The following is a 17509-nucleotide window of genomic DNA, read 5'->3' as shown; positions in this document are numbered from 1 at the left end:
ACAAGCTGAAGCCATCATGAGACATCCCCACCACCCTGTAAGCTATTCTTAAAATATAACATTCTCAAAGTCAAAACTTAATTTCTAGAAGTTTCTTCATGGAACTAAAGGAATTGGTTTGCCAGGAGCAAACCTAGTAGAGGCCTCAGGTTCATTTAAATCAATGTGAAATTGGAATTATGTGAAACGAGTGCCTTGCATTTCATGTATCTTCACTTCTTTTAAAGATGCCACACTTTTTTCTCTTTTAATTCACTGATGCCTATTTTACTCCCACTAACTACCTTAAAGCTTTCCTTACTGCTGCATATTTTAATGGGTGCAATCATCACACAGCCTACTTTTCCCAGCATCTCTGCTTTCTCTTCTGAATTTGTCAAGTTACCACTTAGAGCCAAAGCTGACAAAGCCACGGAAGGTGTTTCAGCAGCAGGCAGCCTCCTGTGCAGTGCTTTTAGCAGCTACTACAAAGTCTCCAGGTCTATCCTGTGCTCAGCTAATGGCCTTCCTCAACTTTTGTCCCTTTTTTTGCTCAATTCCTTTTCTGTTTAGAGCAACATATGCTTAAAGCTGAAGATGGTTATCGCAAATCTTGTGTAAATCAGACAATATTTTACACTGGAATCATTAGCTGGATATAAGGATAGATATATTTTAAATCATACTACTACTAGTCTGCAACACACAAACACACACAGAAAAGAAATAATACATTGAAGTCCCACAGTATCTCTTTCCTTCTACCTGAAGGCTGCACATGCAAAACTTCACTTTAAGTGATTTCACTGAGCAATTCCATCTCCTTAAGTTACATGCATACACACATCCATGGAAGACCAAAATCCAGGCAGAATTCTAGCTAATGCCTGCCTATCACTTACACAACAGCCTAATTCTGTATGGATTCCGTACCTTCACTTTGTAGACATCAACAAATACCACAACATGGTATATGCATGTGATGCACTTTTTTTTTAACTTGACAAATCATGGAAATTTAGAATGATTCTGCACCTCAGGCCCACAAAAACCTCCTACTTCAAAAGACAGGAAAGCTGCTTGAGGATGATTTTCTTTTACAGCCAGCAGCAAGGCTGTGAACTAATCATGGTGCAGTTGCTAAACCTACCAGCTGCAATGCCCTCCAATTAAAGAAATTAATGTATCTAAGAAATCATCAATTTGACCAAAGCGTAATTATCAGCCTTAGACCATCCTGCTCTACATCAGCTTCCTGAACTATATTTTCACTGAAAATGAAAATAGTTGGGCCAACATAAGTACTTGTGTTATCTTCAAGACTCAAGGCATAAATAACACGAGACACTGACACTCCCACACCACCAACTAGGACTGCTTTGAGCAAGTGACAGCACCCCGTAAAAATGGAGATGTGTCAGATGCATGCATAATTCCTTCAAGAAGGCTGTGCCTGCAAGAATTTTTCTCATTTCAAGTAAAAAAAAAATAAAATCTGGTGACGCATTACCTTTATTTGGAATATGCACAGTGTTAGAAGAGGCTCTAATTTAATTTAGCAACATTTCTGTATACAAGCTTAATTCTTATCACAAACCAAAAAAGAAGAAAAGCCTAAAAGCCGACCCATTTTAGGCACATTTTCAAAGAGCAGGAACAATGTATGGTCGGTTTAATGTTTTTTAGTTGTCTGCATTTAGGCCAGGCTTGTTTGATTGCTTTTCCCCATAGTTCAGAAGCCAGAAGAACTGGTAGTACCACACTCCTCTAACTACAGTTTTAATTTATTTAAATTTTCTTCTTTGGTAATACATGGGATTAACACAGCTTTAACAGAGATAATAAGAGTATTTTTTAAAAAAGTAAAACAGTGAGCTCTGCCAAGACTGAACATATGCCTAAAGAAGCAATTGCAAGGCTTGTTTAGAACAGCTTTGCACAGACTGTAGTACGGACAGCAAAGCTATTTCATTTTTGATCTGCAGGCTTCAGCTGGGTCTAAATAACATGAATAAAAGCAAACCCACTCCCAGGAAATTTACTTAGAAGTGAAGTAACACTTTAAATGTTTTCCCTCAAAAAAAAAAAAAATGCACAGGACTGCTGACATCCCTTCTCAGCAGCTGGTCCTAAACTGCAATGCCAAAAAGCAGTATTATGTTGTTCCAGTCCACAGATTATCCATCTGAACCTTAATCCTCTTTCTGTGAGTCAGAGCTGTGTGATAGATCCATTACTGGTATTAAACAGACAAACAACAAGTGTTGCACAGCAGTTAATGTGACACGATGATCTGATACTTCAACCACTGGTAAAAACTGCTAATGTATTTCTGAACTCAACCCTGATAAATCCTAAACCAAGAGTTTCTACACAGGAAGATTTCTGGAAGAGTTACCCAGAAAGATGGTCATTAAGACTGTATTAGTCTCAAACCTGTTGTTTGCATCTGTCTTTAGGTTTCAGATATTCTGATTAGTTTTTTGATTGTATTTAATTGAAAATTTACTACTCAAAGCTTGCGGAAACAGTCTTTATGACAAAATTCAATACATATTGCTTTATTAAGTGAAGTCTTTCAGAAGAAAAGCAAAACATTACTGTAAAATCAGACTCGATTTAAATAAAAATTTTGCAATGAAAATCTTAAGTTGTACGTGATTTTTAAGGAATATTTTAGCTAAATGCTCTAGCTCCTGCTTCTCATGAAGACTGCCATTTGTAGTAGGAGTTGGAACAGAGAATGAGCATAAATAAAGTTTGCAGGTTCACCCAAGAGCCCTGCAAACATTCCAGGAATTTCTCAAGACAGTTTCAAGACAGTTTAAAGGTTTGAATCAGAAAGTGTGAAGAAGTAAGACGCAACATCCTGCAGTACAGATTGCTGGAGTTTTCAGTAAAATAGACCAAAAAAGAAAGAAGTGCTTTATGGCTAAAATAATAAGATCAAGTCCAACCATAAACCCAATGCCACGGTGTTCATCACTAAACCATACTCACATATCTTTTGAACACTTCCAGGGATGCTCATTCCACCACTTCCCTGGGCAACCTGTTTCAACAACTGATCACCCTTTCAGTCAATAAACTGTTTCTAGTATTTAATTTAAACCTCACCTGGTGCAACATGAGGTCATTTCCTCTGGTGCTGTCACTTGTTATCTCTGAGAAAGGACCAACCCCCACTGGCTACATCCTCCTTTTGGGTACTCGCAGAGTGATAAGGTCCCCTTTGAGCCACCTCTTCTCCAGACTGAACAAGCCCAGCTCCCTCAGCCCCACACAGCACTCCAGGTGTGGCCTCAGTCCTGAGTACAGAGGGATAGACACTGCCCCTGTCCTGCTGGCCACACTATTCCTGATCCAGGCCAGGATGCCACTGGCCTTCTTGGTCACCTGAGCACTGCTGGATCGTGCTCATCTGCTGCCAACCAGCACCTCCAGGTTCGTTCCTGCTGCTGGGCAGTTTTCCAGCCACTCTTCCTGGGGCTGCTGTGACTCAAGGGCAGGACTCAGCATTTTGCCTCATGGAACATCACACCAATGGCCTCAGCCCAGTGACCCGGCCTGTCCAGATCCCTCTGCCTTCCTGCTCTCCTGCAGATCAACACTTCTGCCCAACTTGGTGTCATCTGCAAACTCAATAATAGCTTGTTTTTTAATGAAGGCAGAGGGAATTAATTCAATAAAGGCTTCAGTCTGAAGACAGTAGCTTGAATGAATAAAAGGTGATCTTTCTATCTTAAAAGTTGGCAGCTAATTTTAAACAAATTTCCTGCTGAATGTGTTCAGTTCTTTTAATCCACATGTACAGACTCAAGTCCTAGAAACCCCTGAATAACTTTACTGCCTACATCTACTTATTCTTTCTGCTCTCACAATGATCAGGAAGTGACTTCCTTTTTTTTAAGATTTTTGTTCCCATAAAGGAGCTTAATTCTATACAACGAGCAAGTCAAAGCTCTCATATCTTTGATTAAATGAGGTGAAGAGTATTTAGGACTCTTAAGGAAAAGAAGTAATCAGTACAAAGTAGAAGCCTCATGTGATAAGAGGATGCAGTTTTACAACAGTTTTCAATCTTGAATTGCAGTAATTCCTACAACTAGTACTGAATTGTAAGTTCATACTAATGGTTGAGTTTTTCTTTTTCCTTCCCTTATTTCTTCTGATCAGCTTTTGCTCACAGAAGTTAGGAGCTGACAGAGACTGCCATGGTATTAAATCCTAAGGATTAAGTAGTTCTCGCTATAAGCAAGTAGTGTTATGCATTATAACTCTGTTGTATGGTCTAGTACATATTTTCTAATTGCTTGCTTTATTCTTTATAGCTGAATTGATTTGCTGGGCAACAGGATTTGTTTTCTCTTTAGAGTTTTTCAGGTTATGTATACTTCACTGAGAATTATCATCTTATGCATGCTTAATATTGCATTTCATGCACAGAATTAGAGAACCAGATTTAAAAAAATCACAATCTCAGTTCTTAGTTTACTTCCATGTAAATTGCTTAGAAACAAGCAACAGTGTAGGAATTGAAAAAAATTATAGGTAAACAAGTTCTCAAAGAATACCTAAGCGTAGCCCAGATCTCCCCTTACTAGTTAGTATTATACTAAAGTTACTTATTACACACACTAAGTCAAATAAAACTAATAATTAAAGCCACAAGAAGTTAAAAAGCCCACCCAAGTGTAACTCCTATGATGACAGCTTATAGCTGTCTGAAAAGCTGCTTGGAAAATTAGATGTGTATTTACATTCTACCAATATTGAACAAAAGTACTGGATGAAGAACAGTTTCCATTACTTGAAAACACGGCAATTACATGGATCTTACAGAGTCTGAGGACAAACCAGCTTCAGTCTCATGATCTTCAAAATTACAGCCAAGCAATCACTCAAAACTGCTTTAATTCAATATGCTTACTGTGAAAGCACCAAAACAACACACTCATAGCACTGTGCTAAATTTCAAGCCCCACTGATAAAGTCTACAGCAAATATTATCTCCAACCCAGAGTCCTTTCAGAGACAGAACCCTGTCATGGTGCTGTATTCATGTCATAGGACAGAACTTTCACCAGTTCAAACAACAGATCTTTTTAAAAGGCTATGAGCAAACATTTGTGTTGCTTGACAGAAAGGAGCACATGCATAAGACAAATTGCTTATGAAATGTGTGTCAGTCTATGTGCTCTAAAGGTTGTGGAAAAAATTTTGAGGAACAACAGCTGTAAGGAATGACCTTCATTCATCTGACTGCTATACAAACCAGGTCGTGGAATGTGAGCAAGGTTTTTAGATACTACCATAGTACTGTATCTCTATAATGTTAGTAACAACAAGAGGAAGAGTAAAGGCTTACAGTCTGACTTTCAGGGAAGTCCATCTTCAGCAGTTTGTGAGCACATTCTTCAAAGTCTAAGCTGAATAGAAAAAAGCACTTATTATCTGTGCAATATACGCTATACTAAAAACATTCCAAAACTATATTAAGAATCATAATTGGTGCTAAATCCTCAACTGTTTTGAAGTAAAGTATGTCAGCTGTTTGATTTGCTAAAACTTTTTTGCTGTTGTGGTTTTTTTAATAAATATTTTGTATTTCATGAATTTCTATTTGAAAATTAATCCAAAGTGATTACATTTGCAGGCAATCTGAAAACCAGATGATCCAAGTCATTATTACTGTCACGTCATCTTACAAAACTTAACAAAACAGAAAAGTGGGAGCTTGTTTTGTACATTTTGAAACACACTGAAATGTAAGCACTTCAGACCAGCTCCAAAAGCAATATATACCACAGTATTCTCTGTGCACTCCTGTTCTGAAAGCCTTTAGCTACCACTGGGTACATCCTGCCCCCACATATCAGATGAACAAGTCTGAGTATGACAAGAAAGTATTCAACAGTAACTTTGAGAAATGTGAGAGCCTTTGATACCCTCAGGACAGCATTAATTAATTCATATATCTAATGATCAACACCACAACTACATTATTGCACTTGTCATGCAGCATCAGACCTGCAGAGTATTATGGGCTGCAAGGTATCAATCTTTCAGCCTGGTGACACAGAAGCTACAATCAGCAGGTTGGGAATATTTGTGCCACAAATTGCAAGCAGAGTTCATTCTCAAGATTACCACAAGCAGACTATACTTCAGGGTTGGTAACTGTATACTTATTTTCCAAACAATGCAGATGGCAAAAGAACTACATCTCAGAAGTGGAGACAAACTACAGAATTTTTAAGCATGTCTCAAATTTTTTTCATAAATTTCCAAGATGTTGTTAAATTTGAAGATCACTGACTTCTGTTCACTCAGAAAGTTCTCATTACAGCAATAGTCCCAGTCCACTACCCAAACATTTTGAAATAAACAAGATTCATCTTAGAATGAGAATTTGGAAAACAGTTTGCTTTACACAGTCAGGTCAGGCTCCCTAAAGACCACTTCCCTACTTTTTTTTCTTTTAAATTGCACATTAAGACAGGATTTTTAAAGAAAGAATTAAAGTTTACTGACTTCAAAAGAAGTGCACTCCTAGGTATATAATTTATATTTACCTTGACTGAATAGCCAGATAAATTGTACGACGGAAGGAGACCAGGTTAATTTCTGTTTTGTCATGGACAGTAACTTTCTGACCTGGAAGAGAAAAACATGGGTTTGTAAAGAGCAAACCATTAAGGAAGACACATGTAGTAATTATTTAGGACAGCTCTATTTACCATTTACTGAGTCTGTAGCACACTATTTTTCTAGAAGTACTTAGGACTGTTTGCAGGTTTATGTATTTTTTTAATGTTTATTTTTATAGATATGAAAAAAAACCCCAGTATTTTCTTCATCTGTAACAGATGTAAATATTTAGAGACAGTTTTAAAAGGGTAATTCTTTTAAAGACATTTAATGTTTCTTAGTCACTGCAACCTCTAGGTTTAACATGTCTTGTCAATATTATTAGTAATCCATTTCCTGCATAACTTAGGCATACAATGCTTTATGAAGCATTTCTCATTTTAACAGGTAACTCTTAGTTCCTGTTAATTGCAGGATCCACATTACAGCATTCTGCAAAGTCCTGGAGCAAGTGTAGAAAAATTCATTCTCAACCAAACTACTCTGGGAACACTTCAATTTGTAAAATACTCACTATTCCTTCAGTCTTTTAAAGTTCGGTAAAAACATAAAAAATGAAAAATTACAGGAATGTTCATACTTTTCATGAGCCTGGGAGCTCTGCTATTCTGTGAAATATTCCACCCACCAAACAAGTAAGGAAATCCATTCCTGGTCTTGTACAGGAACAATACTTGACTGGCTTTTCTATTACTCATGTAGTCTGCACAAAAATTTCAGTTATGCTTATCCATCAATGTATTTTCCTGGGGATTTAATACATTCTTTGAAAATGAGTAAGTTTTGTCTCCACTAAAGTGAGATATGGAGGATGTAGATGCAGTTGTAAGAAAATCCATCCTAATTTTGAAAGTTACTTAAAAATATGATTGAGCATGGAAAAGTTTAAGCAAGAGTTTTCATTTTGCTCTTTTTCATGTCTTACATTTGCAAGGCTTTTCTCCAAGGATACTGTCAAGAAAATAATTGGTATCTCAAACTGATACTGTCAACAATAAAGTGGCAAAGCTGCTTTTCCTTGTCTGTGTGTGCTGAATGCTTCCTTTCAGACTTTTATACTGTTTGCTAGTATACACTTAGATCTGAGAATAACTGAAGAGGAAAACACTGCTTAACATTCGAGCATCTCGGTTTTGCAAAACATGTAAGAATTTGAGCTCTTCTTTCTTGTTTATCTACATTCAATCAATTTCTTGTAAGGTGCCAGTCATACACTTACCATCCTCATCCTCCTCTTCATCGTCGTCTTCATCTTCTTCACTACTTCCAGCTTCTTGATTTCCTTCAGATTCAGTGTCACCTTCATCAAGAATTTCTGAAAGAGCAGCATCCCAGATTAATGGAACACAGATCACAGTATTTTCATTACAAAAACCCCCCTGATCCCACCCCTGAAGAGTGAAAGGATGTCTCAGGTACAGAACGTGGAAGAGGCCAAAAAAGCAGATCTAACATAACTCAATGGGAACACAGATGGAAAAACAACACTGAAGAGCACAAACACAAAGGAAAGGTCTGTGAACTGAATGAGTTGTATAGAACAGAAATATCACCCACAGTTAAATAAATGTTGGCAGCAACAGCTGAATAAGCAAATGCCATAGGTAATGGTTGTGCACACACACAAATATCCATACCTTTCTTCAGCATTTTGTATTTCTCTTCATTTTCCATAAAGTTCGGATCCATCTTGAAAACATCTTTAAAATAAAAAGCGAATCTTTATTTAAAACACGAATTGAAGAAAACTATTAGTATTTAATCTTGAATATATTTTCTTGGGGAATGCAGTTAAGGAATTATCTTTCATTTCTAACTTACTAAGAACATCCTCTGGGTTGTAGTCATCTTCCAATGGCAACATATGAGTAAACTGATCCTCCTCTTCCACGAGATCTAATCCCTCTGGAATGATTGGATGATCCTTGAAGCCATCCTTGCGTACAGCAAACATGACTTCTATCATGTACTGAACGCGCATATCGATTTTGGATTCGTGCAGAATGTGTCGAAGGCGATCAAAGATTGCTTTGGAGAAGAGAGCAATGTAAACATGAAAGGTATTTACTAATACCAGTGCCAAGACAGGTTTTGGCTAACTTACCATTAATACCTCTAGGAGAAACTTCTGTTAATTTGAGCCCGCTCTCTTTAATAAATCCAATTGCTACTTCAATACTGTCATCAGTAGGCCTTTCAAGCAGTAAAGTGAGCATTTCCAAACATAAAACCTCGTGAGCCTGTGGAAGAAGTATCAGCAAAGAATTAGAATGCAAAATATTACACCATCACCACAGTCATTTACTGGACAGACCTGTCCAGCCTTTGAGGATGCCACAACACAGCAGTTTAATCACACACGGCAGCAGTAGTGGGGCAAAGCTGATTTAGAGGAAGTCAAAATTTCAAATCCAGTTTTACCATCATTATTTCCACCAATTTTCTAGTGAATGTGACTGTTCTATTGAAGTGAACAAGCTAGCAATGTACAAGCTATTTTGCCATTAAAAAATTAACAGAATGCATTTCCAAGAAGGAAACAAACCAGCACTTGCATTATAGAACCCAGTTCTAAGAGCACTGTATCTATAATTAAATAAGATCTTCCAGGACCAGGCATATAAGCAAATCACCCATCTCAGATTCATTTCCTCTTTAGCAAAATGCTGAACATTCCCAACACATTCCTGAGACACTGCTTCCTGACATGATTTAAATCAGAGCATCCTGATTTCTGACACATAAGCAAGTGGAACAGAGCTAGATATAAATTTGCTTTAGATGCAACTGAGTCTACTTCTGCTAACACACATGTTGCAAGAAAATTCTGTTTAAGATCTGTGGGACAGAGCCCCAAATAATCCTTGCTTTGCATAGAGACATGCCTGAATACTAGCCCAAACACACACATGAAAGCTTGGGAAGCTCTGGAGCAGAAGTGCAATGATAAGTAGTGACAACTGCATAAGCAATTACCAGTAACTTTTATAAACAGATTTTAACAACTTAAAGCAGGGACCACACTCAAGCGTTCAGCAACTTTCAAAACAGACAGAGAACCTTCACTTAGGGTACTGCTGTCTTAAACTAAAAATTAGCCATATAGGGTTTGGATTGAGTAGAAACAAAGAAACATACCACATTCTGATTCATCAAATGTGCAACAAATTTCGAAGACGTTAGACAGAGTTGCTGCAGAAGAAATAAACCAGGAAATTTTAACATACAGAAGAATAAATTCCTAACCCAGACATACTATAGATAAATGCATCTCACAAACGAATTAGAGTTATTAAACTATTTGAGGATACATAAAAAATTAGAATTAAACACCCTTGCCCAAATAAAAAAAAACCCCAACTATCACAGTATCAATCCAGTTTGATGATACTCTAATACTACTAAATGTCCCATTGACTGGTCTGGACCCACGTCTTGGCTGTGCTCCTTTGAACACACTTGACACAGTTACAGTGCAGAATTCCACGTTTCAGCATGTTGCTCCTTCACATTTTACATACCTTGTCATTTCTGCGATACCCTTTACGAAAATTCAGTATCAGCCTCTTGAGGATCAATTCACCAATATTCGGAAACTTGGAATTGATGATTGCCACAAGAGCTGCATAAACGTGAGTAAAAATTGGAGAGGCACTCTGAGCTTGCAAAATGGATCTAGACAGCAATCCCCTAGAAAAAAAAAGCAAGTTTTAAAGATCTTCCTGGTAATAAAGCATGTAATGTTTTTATTCAGTACTCACCACATGAAATAGTGTTGTGCAGTTGGAGTAGGTGGAAGAAACCAGATGATGTTTTTCAAACCATGGTTTTTCATGCCACAATTGGAATTTTGCAAAATGTGTTGCACAAATCTTTTTGACAAGTTCTTAAACTCTTACCTAATCTTTCACTAAATATTGTTCATATTACAGATAGATTTAAAAATGCTAAGCATGCAGAAAGCCATCTTGTATCCTGCAATTATCCCTTTTTTAATTTGAACTTTGACTGATTATAAAATACTTAGAGCTTAAATGAATGTAAACAAAGGCTTCATGAGGCAATAGTTCTTTTATTATTCAAATGGTCTCTTCTACACTTATTATCCAGAAAGTCTGAGAAGCATCTGTCACTTACTTCCCCTCCTCTCAATTTTGCTTTCTGTAATGCTTAGAAGCACACAGAATTTCACTTTTGCTGTATTAATCAACTACATGTGGGTGAGAATAAAAACAAAACAAACCTCCAAATATGGAATCTTCAAAGTACACACTGATATCCAAATCTACCTTCCCTGTGGCCTACTGAAATCCTAAAAAAACCTCCTACAGAGCAAGAAATACAAAGTGCATAGAGACCTTATTCCTACTTACTTTGGCATTGACAAGTGGAATAGAACTCATTTCATACTAGTGCACAAAAATTATTTTTGGATCTACCAAGCTACAACAGCATAATGGTCTTTTCTTTACAATGCATCAATAAACAACACCAACAGCTAACTGCAGTAAAACTTTTTTTGTTAAATAGTGGCTAAAATATTATTTGTCACCCCAAAAAATAAAAAATGAAGCATTACAAGAAAAATAGACAGTGACAACTATAAATTACAAGTAATTCAAGTAAAATGCATAGGGAAAACCTTAAGAAAAGGAAATATACACTATCTGTTGCATCTTCTATTCCACCAAGCACACAATCCTTTTCCCAAGTAAGGGAATATTCTGAATAGGACAATATGGCCTAAGGTTAACACTAAGATCTGACTAACACCCGTACACTACTAATAGCACACACAGCAGTGTCCACATGAAGAGTGTACATGCTCCACAAAAGCAAAAGAATTATTTTCAAATACCAAGGCTTACCTTCCCCGAACAATATTCTCCTGAAGGAGCTCGTGAATGATGTTTTCTATATTAGAAACGTTCACTTTGTTGACAAGACCATTGATCGACTTCTTCAAGGCTTCCCAACTCATCCTCTGGTATGCCAAGCTATTAGAGTATCACAAATTGATAATGTATGAATTTGAAGTGCCACTGAGCAAATTTATATATACAGCATATATTCACACTTTCCTTTAATCATTAAAATAAATTAAAAATATTCACTGCATAAATGTTAAGAGTTGTTTACAATTCTACATTCAAGCACTAGAAAATCATTGAACCAACATGATAAACCAAAGTGTAATTCTCTGAAGATATGGTATAACCCAGTATGTTGCTTTGTAAGATGTTCCAAAAAAATCCTAGCTACATTCAGCATCCTGCTTTACTTCACAATTTCCACTTTGCAGCAGAAGCAGGTACAGTTTATTCTGATTCTCTTATCTCTCTTCTGATAAAAATATACCTTCAAAACAATGATCACAACCCTTAATGCATCCTATCTTTCCCAACATTCTCTAAATGCCTTAACTGCTTTGCTTGCAGCAAAAAACCTACTATGTGACTTTGAACTCACCTATTTTTATCAGTGATTTGCTCTTGCATCATCCTGAGCTTGGCAGGTGGAATATATGCACCACCTGTGCGAGTGAGGATTGGATCCACCTCTTCTTTCTTCTTCTTTGAGGTGGTCTCATCATGAGCAAGTGAGCTCTGGCCTGTCGACCTCTCCGGACTCCTGCGGTCAGGTGACGAGTACCGTCTCTGCTTCCTTCGATCGTAGTCTCTGTCCTCCCACCTCTCATAGTGCCTGTCTCTCCCCCTCTCCATCCCTCTAAAGGAAAAAGAATAAATACCCATTGAACACCCAAGTGTACGTGAAAAGCTTTCACATTTTATTCTTTAAAAGCAAGTATTTCATTACTGATTAAGAAAGGGCTCCAGACCTTCCATCTGAAGTTCTGTCATCATAGTATTCCCGTCTTGAATATTCCTCATCATATCTGCTGTCATCAGAGTATCTCCTTTTCCTGGGAGATCGAGACCGAGACCTATCACGCTCCATATCCCTACACAACCCACATCACAAAAACTTTTAGTAAGAGACTGAGAAGAGCAATGGTATTAATATATACTTGCAATATAATGTACCAATGCAAAAGTGTTCCAATTCTGCAATGTGAGTTTCAAAATATATGTCACACCAATAAAAGGGTCTAGTTTAACAATAATTTGTCATCAGGAAAAAAATATCAAAAATCAAAGAAGCACTGTAAAGGAAAGCTCCTAGAATCTGAAATTAAATGTTTAACAATAATAACATCAAATATCAGTGGTAAATTCAGCATCTTGTATTCCTCAAACACATGTATTCATTTGTTTCTACTTATTTTGCCTGTACAGCATGAAGCAATCTTGCCCAAAAATGGTAACTGTGGTATAAGCAATCTGTGACTTCAAGCAAAAAGCCAGCATGTAATTTCCACTTTCAAGTCTCATGATAATTTGACTAAATACTAAGCTTTAGTAACAAATCCATTTAATTACTGTTATATTATCAAGTACTTTACTAAATCTATACTTGCTTTTTACCACTTAGTTATGGTAATATATAAAAAGAAACATAATCTGATGATTTTTTTTAACTTCTCTAACTCACTATGTGAGGTATATAGACAGAATTGAAGGAAACAAAAATCAGTCATTTTACCTGTCCTCTGGAGACAAACTCTCATGTCGGGAACTGTGGTTTTCCCTCCTGTCATGACTGGAACCATGCTTTAGGGAAAGAGAAAGAAAAAAAAAAGTCAAGCCCCAACATGACAGTGAGCACCTATCTTCAGATCAAAGCACACCATGCCTCAGTTCCCACTCCTTTACAAGAAGGGCCATCAACAAAGCTGATTGCAGTCAGGTATGAAAAGGAAAGGTTCCTGGCTCTCTAGGAACAAGCAGCTAAACAGCTGGACACCCAGCTACAGGATGCTGCAGATGCCAAATGCTTCCACAGGTTCATGACACTGAACAAACACAGAAGAAAAACCCACAAGGGTTACCAAAAAACTTTATCTGGCTCAGGAAGCTGCAACAGGTAGAGAGTGGGAGTGTACATGGGCAAGTACTTTTATAGTTGCCCTATCCTCAACTCTTTAAGGCATCTGCTGTTAATTACTGCTGGAGACTACAGCAGATGGACCACTGCTCTGCCTTTCCTACTTCCTTCTTCCAGATGCCATTTTAATTTGGTGTGCCACACGCAATACCACAAACAGAATTCCACCATTTCTAGTTTAAAGAGTGTCTTTCCTCTCTCCTAAAAATTCCCTTTATTGAGCAATTTTTCCTTACATTCCCCCTTTTTACTAATTACCATTTATTTCCTCGGGGGTCATTCCTAGTTTCATACATTACAAACACCTGAGTTGCACTGATTTACTTGGCAGATTTGCAGGATTGTGTAAGTGATACACACTTAAACAGCTCACACCAAATTCCATGGGCTGAACCATGATGTGTGTAAGTATGGAGTCATACAAAAATCAGAATGAGACAGCATCTACAACAAACACAAAGACATTCATTAAGATGTTTCTAAACAACTTTGGTAGAATCAAGAAGCAGCATTTGTAACCTGAGTACTTTCATTGCAAGGGTCATCTCTTTCTTTAAAATATTATTTATGATTTTTCAGAACTACAATCTCATGATGCCACAGAGTGATTATGTGTGAAACTCAACAAAAGTATTTCCTTATGCACCTTGATGGAACTCCCTGCAGCAACACTCAGTTTGTTCACTGAAGCAGCACCCTCTCCACCAACTGGCACACCAGTTCTTGCCCCACCAAAGAATCATTTAAAACTCTGGGTGGCCAGAATATAATGACACCTTTTCCAGAAAAAGCCAGGCAGCTGTTATCTCTAAAAACTTAACTGGGGGTGTGTGTATATATACAAACCAATAATTGTATTTTTCAGGCCACTATAACATATGCTAGAATGTTGCCTTTCCTAGGGTGCACTTCAAATTGCTAAAATTACAACATTGTGTTGCCTGCATCAAGATGATGACAGAAAACAAGGGCATTGCATTGTCACTGGCAGCATGCATCCCTATAAAATTTATGCCCACCTGGTTAATTTTAGAGCCACATTATCTTTGACAGCAGAGACAGTACAAGAAACTCTCACACTCACCAAGGTTTTCTACCCCTTTCAATGATCATTACACCACAGAGCAGATCACTGAATTCATTCAATGGTAAGAAAAGTCCTTGTTTGTTTTCCCCAGCACAGTAATATAATGCCAGCCTGTATCCTAAGCTTCCAAGAAAGTGGTAATAAAAATCTTTGAATAACATAAAATAGTTCCTGTATTTAAATCCTATCTACCAGATGGGAAGAAGGCACTGGGTCTTTTTAGGATGATCCATTCTCATGGGTTCTTTATCATCTGTCTCTGCCGAAGCAGAACCCAAAATACAAGTATTCACAGAAACAAGACAAGGTTATGGCTGTTTCTGTGTTTGGCATTTATCTCAGCTCCTTGCAAAAGCAGCTCTGCTTGTTGAAGAAATTTTCACCCTCAGCTCTCCGTGACCAGGTTTAGTGACAGCTAAATATTCAGCTCTTTGTGACAAATTAGACCTGTTCCTTGTCCACTTTCATCAAAATGATTAACTGAAAGCGTCCAAACAGTGTGCTCTTGCTAAATGGCTTATTTTAACAGATGAGGGAGCACCACCAGATTGGGAAAACAGAAGGTATTAAACTACCCCTCAAGCATCCCTACTAAAAGCCACTCAAGTCAGAAAAGTTGGAGCAAAAAGAGTGAAGAAGGCCCATGAAGGTTCCAACTATGGACAAACAGGCAGAGCCATACCACAGATTTCAGGTACTGCATTGTAACAATATTGCTCTGCTAACATGTCCCAAACCTGGCCTTACAAAAGCTGTGTACCTCTACAAGCACAGCATTTCTGAATGTTTTCTTCTTGCGTTCCCAAAAAATTACTCCCATCCACTCAGAAATGGCACATATAGCTATTAAAAAGAAAAGTTTTAACATGCATAGTATGACATACAGTTGTCAAATTAACTGCCACTTATTGTCTCTACACCTTTAAGATTGTTAAATTTTTCAAAATTTTTCTCTATTCCTCCACATGCTTACATTTACTGTTGAGCCATCAGCATTCAGTCAGTTTTGACCAATTACTGTAACATTTTACAGTATTACTATTCAGGACTTTGATTGCAAGGACAGCAGCAGCTAGAAATAGCTGTAATTTACTGACTCCTAATAGTATTTATCTTGCAAACAGCTGCTGCCTGTTAGAGATATTATTACTCCCTTTCCATTCAGGAAGCTTTATTTAACATAATATTAACTATAAACCTAATTACCAGCGACATGGGAGTGATCAAATCCTACAATTTAGATCTAAGAACACTTACATTTACTTGTGTCACCCGGCTCTTCATCTTGACTTCCTGCTTTTTACAAAGTTCTCAACGTGCAGCCACGAGGCAATCCAAGCTGGAGTTCAGCATAGGAAAACCATTTCACCTGGAACACACAGAACACAATCAAGAACTCTCGACTGCACACGGTGCCGGAACACGCACCTTTATTGTGTCCTCTAAGGCTGTGCTTACACAATCCTTTAACCAAAAGGTTCCCCCGGGTCTGTTCCGATTCCCTGCGGTCTCACAGCGGCCGCAGAGCCGGAGCCGGGAGCTCAGTGCCACAGCCGGCCCGAGCGAGCGGCCAGGCCGCGGCCGGGGCCCTGCCCACCGACCCCGCCGCACGGCTCCCGGCCTGAGCCCGCCCGGCCCGCGGCCTCCCGCTCGCGGCGGGGAAGGCCGTGAACACCCGACCCGGGGGCTCCCCCGGACCCCACGGGGATGGCGGGAAGGGGCGCCCCACCGAGCCCGAGCCCGAGCCCCGAGCCCCGAGCCCCGAGCCCCGGCCCCGGCCCCCGATCCACGGCCCCGGGCACCTCCCGCCGCCGCCGCTCACGGCCCCGCACGCGTCACTTCCGGCGGCGCGGGGTGAGCGCGCGGCCGGCCCCGCCCTTCGGCCGCCATATTGGGGGCGGGGCCGCGCTGTCCCCGCCTCAGTTTAAAATGAGCGCGCTCGGCGGGGGCGTTATACATGTGATAAAAACTGCTCGGTCTGGGCTCCTCTGCGAAGCATCCCTAGGGCAAAACACCCTGTCAGAAACACGTGTAGCAACCGAGAACAGTCAGCCGGCCTCCCTGAGGAGTGGAGATCTGCCCTTCGGCACGGCTGGAAAATGGGATTAAATACTCCTGTCCCTTGGACAGCAGCCGAGCGCGCACTTCTGTCCCTGCCACCGAGGGTTACGCAGAGCTGGAGATGTGTGCAGGACAGACAGCAGGCACTGCGCTGTGCTGAGGAGCACCTGCGTGCTACAGGGGTCTCTGAGCTCTGAAGTAATTCGGCACCATGGATCCAGGCTAACAGAGCCTCTGGCTTACAAGCACAAATGCGTTTGGATTTTTGAAAGTAATTAAATGCAAAGGAAGGCATTTAAAAAAGGGGAAAATGGTACATAAGGTCTTAAAATGCTTCTGGTAAATTTTCAGTTCTTGTGGGATAAATGAGATGACGGCAGATCGGGTCGGGAAGCGCTAACTCAGCAGAGGCGGCTCCAGCCGTGCCCTGTGTGATGGAGCTGTGTGCGGGGCTGTGCCCGCCGCGTCCCTGCGCACCTCCTGTGCCCCCACGCCGACTGGGACGTGCTCTTTCTTGAGGAGATGAAGATGCCAAAAAAAATTTGCTCAGAGCTGGAAAATGCTACATTTCTTTCTTTTTTGAAGGTTTTAAAAATCAACTTATTTATTGTGTACTGAGCATTAGAGTACTTATGGTTTGTTACATCATGTAACACACCTGTAGCACTATTTTAATTACAACCACTAGTACAGGCTCAAATGCCCACTGTCAAAAAAAAAAAAAAA

General features: G+C 39.2%; 1 protein-coding gene across 3 annotated transcripts in view; it reads right to left on the bottom strand.

The window, feature by feature from the left end:
* The window catches only part of CWC22 (CWC22 spliceosome associated protein homolog), a 203227-nt gene that overhangs the window by 10497 nt on the left and 175221 nt on the right, over positions 1 to 17509 (bottom strand). Inside the window, exons 1-14 of one of the 3 annotated variants that reach the window (XM_058027619.1) lie at positions 16525 to 16567; positions 15980 to 16091; positions 13234 to 13301; positions 12470 to 12592; positions 12100 to 12357; positions 11499 to 11627; positions 10152 to 10320; positions 9769 to 9822; positions 8735 to 8870; positions 8452 to 8658; positions 8268 to 8330; positions 7850 to 7945; positions 6555 to 6636; positions 5348 to 5408 (exon numbers count right to left, since the gene is read on the bottom strand). In XM_058027619.1, coding sequence (XP_057883602.1) covers positions 5348 to 5408; positions 6555 to 6636; positions 7850 to 7945; positions 8268 to 8330; positions 8452 to 8658; positions 8735 to 8870; positions 9769 to 9822; positions 10152 to 10320; positions 11499 to 11627; positions 12100 to 12357; positions 12470 to 12592; positions 13234 to 13301; positions 15980 to 16006 — 1473 coding nt within the window. In that variant the 5' untranslated portion in view covers positions 16007 to 16091; positions 16525 to 16567. Of the gene's footprint in view, positions 1 to 5347; positions 5409 to 6554; positions 6637 to 7849; positions 7946 to 8267; positions 8331 to 8451; positions 8659 to 8734; positions 8871 to 9768; positions 9823 to 10151; positions 10321 to 11498; positions 11628 to 12099; positions 12358 to 12469; positions 12593 to 13233; positions 13302 to 15979; positions 16092 to 16180; positions 16225 to 16524; positions 16568 to 17509 lie in introns of those variants that run through there. The other 2 variants (XM_058027621.1, XM_058027620.1) reach the window with 2 other exon arrangements.

The sequence above is a fragment of the Melospiza georgiana genome, chromosome 7 (assembly GCF_028018845.1).
Source record: "Melospiza georgiana isolate bMelGeo1 chromosome 7, bMelGeo1.pri, whole genome shotgun sequence".
NCBI classification, from domain to species: domain Eukaryota; kingdom Metazoa; phylum Chordata; class Aves; order Passeriformes; family Passerellidae; genus Melospiza; species Melospiza georgiana.
The sequence above is the reverse complement of the archived record's forward strand: the minus strand, read 5'-3'. Positions and strand labels throughout refer to the sequence as shown.